Source organism: Galeopterus variegatus, unplaced genomic scaffold (assembly GCF_000696425.1).
Source record: "Galeopterus variegatus unplaced genomic scaffold, G_variegatus-3.0.2 Scaffold2803, whole genome shotgun sequence".
Taxonomy (NCBI): Eukaryota; Metazoa; Chordata; class Mammalia; order Dermoptera; family Cynocephalidae; genus Galeopterus; species Galeopterus variegatus.
Window position 1 is genome coordinate 164,263 of NW_007728914.1, and position 10,413 is coordinate 174,675.

A 10,413-nucleotide genomic window follows, 5' to 3' on the forward strand; every position below is an offset into this window, starting at 1 on the left:
GTTTTTAGTTTAAAGTCTATTTTATCAGATATGAGAATAGCTACTCCAGCTTGTTTTTCATTTCTTGGAGAAGACCTTTTGGGTTTGAATACATTTGGGGATCTTTGAGCTTCCTGGATCTGAAGATCTGTGATTTTTCCTATGCCTGGGAAGTTTTCTGCCACTATTTTGTTGAATATGTTTTCAATGCAATCTCTTTTTTCCTCCCCTTCTGGAATACCCATGACTCAGATATTTGAGTGCTTAAGGTTGTCTGATATCTCTCTCAGATTTTCTTCAATGCCTTTGATTCTTTTTTCTTTTTTTTTTGTTTGCCTGTGTTATTTCAAAAAGCCCATCTTCAAGTTCAGAGGATCTCTCTTCCACTTCCGCAAGCCTGTTGGTTAAACTCTCCGTTGTGTTTTTTATTTTGCTGAATAAATTCTTCAGTTCAGCTAGTTCTGCTACATTTTTTTTCAGGGCATTGATTTCCTTGTACTTTTCTTCTTTCAGGTTCTGTATACTTTTCCTCATTTCATCATGATGTCTAGCTGAGTTTTCATGTATCTCATTCAGTTTCCTTAGAATTATCACTCGAAATTCTTTGTCAGTTATTTGAAGGGATTCTTGTTCTATAGGATCTAGAGCTTGAGAGTTATTACCCTTTGGTGGCGTACTTTCTTGATTTTTTGTATTTCTGGTATCCTTTCTTTGATGTTTATTCATTGTGGCAGGGCGTTTCACAGTCCACAGGTTTGACAGTATTGTCTGACTAAGATGTTGCTGGGGTTGCAAATTTGGTATGGCTATCTCAGTGACTGCTCAGTTGGCCACTAGTGCCTTGCGTGTGTGGTTGCCTCGGGTCTTGGGTATCTCCGGGGAGCCACGTCTCTGGTCGGCTTGGACTTGGCCGGGCTGCTGGGTCACGGAGTGATACTGCAGGGTGTGTGGTCTCTGCTGAGCTTCCACCTCCTGGATGTCTCTGTGTTCTGCATGCACTGGGCTGGGCTGCTGGGATGCGCAGAGGCACCGCAGAGCGTATGGTCTCTGCAGAGCTTCGCCTTCCCCTGCTGGATATCTCCCTGCTCCATGCACACTGGGCTGGGCTTGGGATAGAGCCAGCTGGCAGTGGTGAAGCCTACCTGCTGCTGGATCATGTGGCAGTGGCCCCCCCACAGGGTGTGTGGTCTTTACAGAGCTTCTGCCTCCCCTGCTGGACATCTCTCTGCTCCGTATGCACTGGGTCAGGCTGCTGGATCAGGCACGGTGGCGGTGTGGTCTCTGCAGAGCTTCTGCCTCCTCCGGTGGACGTATCTCCACTCTGCATGCACTGGGCCAGGCTGCTGGATTGCATGACAGCAGTGTCGTCCCCGTGGAGTTCCTGCTTCCCCTGCCAGACGTTACCCTGCTCCCTGTGCACTAGGCCGGGCTGGGAATGGAGCCGGGTGCCTGCGGTGAAGCCTATCTGCTGGATCACACAGTGGCGGCCCCATAGGGTGTGTGGTTTCTGCGGAGCCTCTGCCTCCACTGCCAGACATCTCCCTACTCTGTGCACAATGGGCCGGGCTGGGAATGGAGCCGGGGAGCAACAGTGAAGCCTATCAGCTGGATTGTGAGACGGCAGCCCCGCAGGGCATGTGGTCCCCACGGAGCTTCTGCTTCCTCTGCTGGACGTCTCCCCATTCCGTATGCACTTGATGTTATGTTTTTATAGTTGTAAATCGGTTGATTTGTGGGAGAGAGTGACGCTAGGGACCGTCTGTTCTGCCATCTTGACCAGAAGTGTCTGTCAGGTGTAATCTCTTGTCCTTTGTAGTCATAACCTATTGCTTGTAGCTATGCTCTGAACAACTAACTGCAACATGTAATCCTGGATTGGATCCTTGAACTTGGCACTTGGATGTTCAACAGCAATTCTTTCCTTCTCCCAGCACCTTTCTGCTGCCTCCCCTGGTCGCATCTGGGTTCTTGCGGAGCTAAAGATCTCGCCTAGATTCCTTCTGTATGTGATTTTCATTCAAACACAAAGCTTCTAGTTTTTGAGGCTGGGAAGTCCAACGTCCATTTGGTGGTGGCAACAGTGACTCAGGGGCCTCACAAGTTTATGAGGCTGTGAAGCCCAAAGTCCAACTGGTGGTGGTGACAGCAACCCAGGGGTCTCAAATTGCAAGATGGTGGAAGCAGAGAGCAAAACAGTAACTAGTTTCTGAGGCTGGGAAGTCTAAAGTCCAGGGAACTCATCTGGTCAAGGCTTCCTTGGTAGTGGCTTCATTGACACAGGGTATCACACTGCCAGCCGGTGGTGGACGGACAGCACAGGAGGGCGGGCAGTGCTCCAGCGGGGCAGCGATGGGCAGGAAGGGAGTGGTGGAGGGCGACAGCTTCTTTGCCTCTGCGCCCCAGCCGGGACGGTGGGCACACTCGCCGCCCAGAGCTCGGGTGCCGGCGCCCACCTTTCTTCAATTTTTTAAATTCCTTTTTCTTTTTTGTTGTCTGCCTGTGTCATTTCAAACAGCCTATCTTCAAGGACAGAAATTCTCTCTTCTGCTTGTTCTACCCTGCTGGTTAAACTCTCTGTTGTGTTTTTTATTTCATTGAATTAATTTTTCAGCTCTGCAAGCTCTGCTACATTCTTTTCAGGGCATTGATTTCTTTCAGGTCCTGTATACTTTTTCTCATTTAATTGTGTTGTCTAACTGAGTTTTCTTGTATCTCATTTAGTTTCCTTAGAATTGTTGCTTGAAATTCCTTGTCACTCATTTCAAGGACTTCCTGTTCTATAGGACCTAGAGCTTGAGAGTTACTGTTTTCCATTGGTGGTGTTGTACTTTCTTGATTTTTCATATTTCTGGTATGTTTCCTTTGGTGTTTAGTCACTGTGGAATGGGATTTCATGATCCACTCATTTGACCCTTGTGTCTGGCTACCATCCTGCAGGGACTGCCAATTTGGCGTGGCTGCGTTGGGGCCTGTGGGCTGGCAGCTTGGGCCTCTTGGGGCAGCGTGGACTCGACTGGGCTGGCAGTCTTGTGGTGGCACCTGTCTGTTGTGGTGCTGGGGGCTTCGGACCCTATGGGCCTGGTATCTCTGGGGCCTCTTTGGGAGGTATGGTCTGGCCTGGGCTGGAAGTCCTGCAGAGTGGTGCCTGCCTATTCCAGCATGGGTCAAGATCATTTTTTAAAATGGCTCCCTTTGGGTTTCATCTTGTTGCTACAGGTATGTGGCACATTTGTACATCTGTGCATAGGGGGATTATGTTAGGAAAGTGTGTTCTCAGATATTGTTAGGTCTGCATTGTTAAGCCTATTTGGGGTTTGTACAACTTAAGAGACGGTCAGCTTACCATTAATTGGATTTCCATGCTTTGGACTAGGAGTGCCTGGATATCACTGTTTCCATATTTGACATTTGATTATTTAAATTTATTTTAGAATATTCTAGGGATGTTTGTCTGTTTGTTTTTTGCTTTGTAATAATTTTGCATTAGGTTTTATTTGGGACCATTATCGGGTAGAAGAAGATTAATGTCTTTCAAAGCTTTGTTTCCAGTAGGAGAGATTTTTACAAATGGTTTTGAGACTAAAGTGAATAGAGTTATGATTTAAAACAAAATGTGTGGACTGCATAAGACCTGTAATCTGGTTTACATTAAAACATCTTTATTTACAAATAATTTAGCCCAATGTTGGGCCTAAAGTAGGGGCTATACAGAATACATGCAACTCAATTGATTCAGCAAGTAAATATCTGCTTTATGAAACTGTAGTCTTAACAATGTTAAGGATTTAAATGTGATATTGAAGGCCACTGTGGATTTTTTAAAAATGCAATCAACTTATTGTATTCTAGCCTTACTTTAATTTCTAAATTGATTAAAAGTGAACAGTATGGGTCTAAAGTCTGTATAAAACAGCAGGAGGTAGGTTAGTAAGTACCGTTTGTAGTGAGGAGAATTGGAGCAGTGAATGCTTTAATTGGAGGTAAAATAGCTGTTGAGATGACAGTTTATATTAGATTCGCATAGTGTGTACCTTTTTTGGAATTTAGAGAAGAAGCTTATTATGCAAAAATTATCATGTGAGGCTGATTTCTTTGGCTGGGTGTGAAAGGTATTAAAATGTCTGATTCCAAAGTAAAGTCACAGATTTGGGCAACTCTCATCACATTACCTAATATAACTTTTCTGTGTAATAAATTGATGTGTAACTATTCAGAAATTAAAATAAACATTTCAGATGTGTTCCCAATGTATGTCATTGTATATTTCTTTGAGACAAATCCAGATTTTTCTTCCCTATTGAAAAACTGTTTTCTGGCTGCCTAGACAAGTTTGTATAGGTCTAGCAAACAGAGACTAGGCTTCAGTATTTTTTGTAGTTCACTGCTTTTTACTTCCTTGACAAACATGTTGTAAAGATTAATTATAGAAATGAAAGGTGCTGGGTGTGATAGTACAGTCTTGTTTGAAAACCACTATACATGGAATAGAGCCTGTTTTAAATGGGCTCTCTGTGTGTATAGATATGTGTGGATAGAGTTTTCTGAGTTTAAGGAATATTTGAACATAAAGAATACAGACCTATATTCTTGCTGTTGCTCAGCCATGGTCCATATTTTAGAGAGTTAATATCTGTAATATAGAACCGTGGTTACACTAAGAAACCTAGCACTATTTGTGTCAGGAATATTTCATTGCTTTTCCATGTCAGAGAGAGTGAATGCAGCTTGAGGGGAAAAAAAAGAGTGGTGATTAATGGTATACTGAGATAATATATGCTTGCATATACCATTTTGATGCTGTGTTGAGGAATATTTTAGGTATGCTCTGGATAGGCAGATGGAGATTTTTAAGTACATAAGCTGTAAACCAGTCTGTTTAATCAGATCATTTAACTTATGTGGAAGAGGGAGGAGGAACAATGCTAGATCCTTACATATAGAGAAAACATCAGTCTTTTAATATTCCCATTTTGACTGGTTAACAGCTTGTGGGTAAGTGTGACCCTGGATTATTATTACTTGGGTTCTTGAGGATATGGAGGTATTGGCCAGAAGGAAATGTGCAGGAAAATGGCAGAGGAGCTAGGGAATGAAGTACTTGTTTGAAAAAACAGCAAAAGGTACAAATTATCAATAATTTCGGAGGAAGGTCTTAGAAATTAAATTGCACATTCTTGAAGTAGTTGGCAAAAGTAGAGACTTTATGTGTTTGTACCATTCTAATTCCAAAAAGGATTAGAAACAAAGTAGATGGGTTACTTATCTTGGTAATGGGGGTTTTAGATCCAGGTGAATTGATGGGAGGCTGGGGAGAACCTGGTTTTCTTACTGCAGTTTCTTCTCAACTTGAGCCATGGGCTTGCTGCCATCTTCCAGCGGGAACTTTGTTCATCTCTTGGTTGAATAATATGTACTTGGGCAGCTCTGTGGGGGACTGAATGATCTTTTAAATTTCTGTCTCTAATATTGATATCAAATAAGCATTTCCAATAACATTTATCAAGTCATCTCATTTAGGTGCCTGTATCCTGTAAAAAAACACCTTGCCTAAGTAATAGTCTGTAAATATTTAAGCTTTTAGTATGTAATAGGTCTTAATATCAATGTTACTATATGTATTAAATAATATTTTACCTTAAAGGTCTAATTTAGACTAAACTTGTACTATTTTTTTTAGGACAGCCAGTAGAGGGGACTTCATGTTTTCTGCGGATCGTTTGGTAGGTGGAGGCTTTCCATTTTCATTTCATTATTGTACCTAGTGATATAATCATGGTAGACCAAGGGGTGTTTTTGTTCTAGAGCATTCTGGGGATGAGAGAGATTGTACCAGTAACCATCATCTTGCCAGGCTTCTGAAGTGTTCTTTCTACTGTTGCATTAAAGGTCTGCCTCAATCCCTTTCACTTCAAAGTATTGCCCATGAACTCATTCCCTGGAGTTCTGAGGTTCCACTGCCTTTCAAATGGATCTGGATAACCTGGTTCTCAGAAATTTTTAAATGCCTCATCTTAGGGCAGTGAAGTGAGGTACATCAAAAGAAAACCAAAGATATAAGGAGACCTAGTAGTTATTGCTGTGGTATCCAGTTAATGCACAAAAACTAATACATTTCTTGCAGTTTACATGGGTGGGTATTTATTTTGCCTCTTCTTTTCTGTATTATCCTCATATGTGAAATATGAAGTTGGACTCTCTGTGCTTTCCTCAGGGACTTCCCATTAAACATTGACCAAGCCCAATTCTGTTTAGCTAGTATGATCTGAGAGGATCTCAGGCTAAATTGGTTTGTCTTCAGGGTAAGCACTGTGTTTCCATCTTGTGTTTTTATATCCAAATGTGCTCAGTGCTTGGAATGAGGTTGACATATTTTCTGCTGTGCTAATTGTCTTCATCCATTCATGAAATGAACACTGAACTCACGTGAATCAGGCACTGTACAAGGCTGCATTGGGTGGGAGGAGATAATAACAGTGACAAATACAGACATAGTCCTTGATCTCGGGGAGTTTACAGTCTAAATAGTGCTGTCAGTATTTGGGAAAGAAAGAAATGTGGCTTATTAATCTTGAAATTATAATCAGATAGTAGAAAGTAGATTATCAAAGGTAATGCAAGAAAAAAGGTGTGAAACTTTTCATTTAGATTTTCCCTGGGAAATTTATTCCAGAACAGTGTAGACAACTCCTGTTTTTGGCTTTAAATATTCTTGGTTCAGAGACCAAGTCTATTTAAAATTATTTGAGCTTTGAGAGGCAGTAGTAACCCTTGGATAGTACCAAGACAAATGTGGTTGACATTCCTGGTGCAATAGTTACATCATTCTGTCTTTTATGCTTTTATGAAATCAAAAGAACAGGTTCAAAGGAACTTGTGTCTTTTAATGGCTGCTATGGAGAGAACAGGGGTCTTGGTGTTCACTGGTAGAAAAATGGTTCCTCTTTCTTTTGCTTTCCTTCTGCTCTTTTTCTATAGAAAGTAGGAGTTAAGTTCACGGTGATTATAAAATGCTTTCCTGAAAGAGCAGGCATTATATCTTAGCCAAATGTGATCATAAAGGCCTATGGCATAATTCACCTGAGAGGATGGTAATTTGGACCTCTCTGTTCTCTTCAGTCGGCTTTGAAGGTCCTGATATTGGGAGGGGAAGTGTCTATTGTGGTTGCGGTAGGGATCTGACCTGTTTAGATTTCTATTATTGAGGATTTCTAGTACACTATTTTTTCTAGCACAAGGATCCCATTATAGTGGATGTTAATTCTATTCTGAATTTGTCAGGGTTGGCTTCCCTGGCCCTCAGATCCTTGAGTTCCTTATATTTTAGTCACCCTTCTTCTGGTTTTATGATCTTCTGTAAGACTTCAACTCACTCATATTTGTTCCAGGGTTGCAGGGGATGGGGTGGGAGGTAAGACTCTTTAGAAGAGTGTTACTAGGAGGAGGAGATTTAGGCTCTTCAAAGAAAAGTATCCTCTTCTAGCCTTGTAATTTGCTCATAAAAAATCAACTCTCCACAGAAGGTGATTGCTAGAGGTGAGTGTGCACACACATTCAGTATTCATGAGGTTCCTGAGCCCTCTGTTTGATGCTGACAAAGTATTGGCCCATTTAGAATCGATCCTTTTAATGGCAGCAGAGTGTTGTGATAACAGAGCATGGGGCCTGGTGCTTCTCCCTTCTGATCCTGATTCTCAATCAATAACATAATATTGGTTGGAGAAAATGTGCATTTCAGACTCAGCACTGTTTTTATTGTAGTAGGCTCTGGTTGCTCATGGAATACCGTATCTGGTTTTTGGAGGCTGTTCCTACTAGTTCTGAGTGATTCTTTCCTCTGTACCACACATTACAATTGTTGTGAGACTTTTCTTTAGCTGAGAAGTCTAAATGCATTCTACTGGATCCTCCTTCAAGGTCAGTAAATTGGTTCAGCCCATCCACTCATTTATTTCCTTACAAGAAGTTCCAGGCTTTATTTGCATTATGGTGGGTCTTTGTTAAAAGAATCTGACTTAATTTCATAGGTACTGAACGAAGTAGAGAAATTCCCAGTGGGCACTATTTCCAGGGTAACCAGAAGTATATTACTTCCAAGGGTGCCTGCCGTGACTCTTGTTACCTGCTGGAGTTTTGCATCTCTCGTAGCCTGGACTGATTGAATAGAATCAGAAGGCATACTGGAGTCTTGTGGTGGCAGTCATGTGCCTAACTGAGGTTAGATGCCTAGCAGCAAGCAGCCTGGCATTTGGACCTATCCCTGTATCTAACACATGATAGGGGCCCCCTTCCTATTTCCATAAGCTAAATTCTTGTTCAGTGTGTTACTGACTCTCTGCCTACTGTTCAGCTCCTGAGGCTAACAGCTAGCAGGAGATTCTTAGCAGGTTCTCAACTTATTCTTCCTTTGACTCTCTAGATCAGACTTGTTGTGGAAGAGGGATTGAATCAGCTGCCATATAAAGAATGCATGGTGACCACTCCAACAGGTAACCAGGGCTGTTACTTTCAAATTTTCCTCATGAAAATTCTGAGCTAGAATGGGGGAAAATGGAAGGAAAGCAGTCTGAGTAAAATCAATATGCAAAATGAGGAGTCTAGGTGGAGCTGTTCTTTTAAACATCTTACAAAACGCAGATATTTAGTAAAGAAATCTATGTAGGTTCCTTTTTTGTTAATAGATTGCTAGTCAATTCAAGGTAAAGGTTAATAAATATTCTTCAGCATGCAGGTGTTGCCTCTGCTGACAGCCCATTGGGCACAGAGTTAAGAATTGCTGGCAGCTTATCTTCACCTCTGTGGGGAAGCTGCTGGTGTTAACAAATGGGTGAGGGTGGTTTGAAACTCCAGGAAAAAAAAAAAAAAAAAGGATGAGAAGCAAAAAAGAAAAAGAAAACTAAAATGATGAGAATTGAAGAAGGTGCTTTGTTATACTCTTTAATAGAAAGTAGCCAAAGATCACTGGTTTGGCTTTCAGGAATTTGAAATTCTGATGTGGTTCTTTAGTAAATAATGGAGAACTGTTCTATTCAAAGGGTTGACTTTATGAAAATTGGGAGCTGAGCTTGTTGCATTATGATTGACACAAATTCAGGATGAGACCAAGGGCTGGGCATGTCTTGATAAATACTTCAGCCTCTTCTGCTTTTAAGGCAGAATGGAGGCTCATAAAAAGGGATGCAATGAGGAGGCTTTCTGCTGTGGCTCACAGTAGGGTCCCAGTTTGAATTTATGTGGTATATAGATAGCATTCTCAGAGTGCAGTGATTCTTCTTTGAATTCAATTTGAGGATGTGTATATGAATGTCCTATTCCCATTTGATGAAGTCTGCCCCTTCCAATTATTCTCACAGGTTTCTTAAGAAGAATTAAGAAATAACTATGAAAAATCATGACTTATCTCATTACTTTCACAGGGAACCTCAGGCGTTATACAGTGTGTCTGGACAAGGGTTGCTCTGTACCCATCTGCTTTAAACCATAGGCACTTTATAAAATAAGTAAGTTGCTGCAATGATGAAAGATAAATTCTTTGGTTTTATTTCCCAACAGGGTACAAGTATGAAGGAGTGAAATTCGAGAAGGGAAATTGTGGGGTCAGCATAATGAGAAGTGGTAGGTTTGTATGTGTGCGATTTTGTTTCTTTGCATGCATAGAAACAGTTGCTGCTTTCCAAGAGAGAGGTGGGCTTGTCCGTCATAATTGCAGCCTGCCTTTGCTTAAATCTCACCACCTGTGTTGTCTATCCTCGTGGTGCCTCAGAGTCATGGCCTGTGTGCTGCTAAGTTTGGCTAATTAACAGCAGAACATCTTCCCATGCCTGCCCCCATAGGCAACCAGCTTTCAAAGAGATTCAGGGGAGGGTGGGAGGATAGGAAGATGTGATAATTCCCTCTTGGGGAGAATAGGGAAGTTTGAAGACTGAGGGAATATAGCACAAATTCAGGCCTGGAGAACTTTGAATACCTGACTAGAGAAAAATTTGTTCCATTTTTATTTTATTTCTGTTGTAGGGAACAGTCCTATTCTGTCAGGTGCTGTACTGAATGGCTTGTTCAATATTTTTAATTTTATATTTGATGACTATATGACCATGTAAGCAAAAACATGCAACTGTTATTAACTCTAAGTATTTCTTTTTGCTGGTCTTATAAATGTATTTCTATTTGAGTCCAGCTGATTACCCTTCTAAATCAACTTTTGTGTAATTAGAACTCGTACCTGATGATTTCCATTCCTCTGGGTATATTCCCAGCAGTGGGATAGCTGGGTCATATGGTAGTTCTATCTGCAATTGTTTGAGGAACCTCCATACCATTTTCCATAGAGGTTGCACCATTTTGCAGTCCCACCAACCATGTATGAGAGTTCCTTTAAGTCGAAGGTATACCTGTTCCCCAATGTTCATCGCAGCACTCTTTACAATAGCTAAGAGT

General features: G+C 41.5%; 1 protein-coding gene across 1 annotated transcript in view; it reads left to right on the forward strand.

The window, feature by feature from the left end:
* The window catches only part of UPRT (uracil phosphoribosyltransferase (FUR1) homolog (S. cerevisiae)), a 47,846-nt gene that overhangs the window by 31,076 nt on the left and 6,357 nt on the right, over positions 1 to 10,413 (forward strand). Inside the window, exons 2-4 of the mRNA XM_008583031.1 lie at positions 5,657 to 5,699; positions 8,396 to 8,465; positions 9,529 to 9,591. Coding sequence (XP_008581253.1) covers positions 5,657 to 5,699; positions 8,396 to 8,465; positions 9,529 to 9,591 — 176 coding nt within the window. The remainder of the gene's footprint in view (positions 1 to 5,656; positions 5,700 to 8,395; positions 8,466 to 9,528; positions 9,592 to 10,413) is intronic.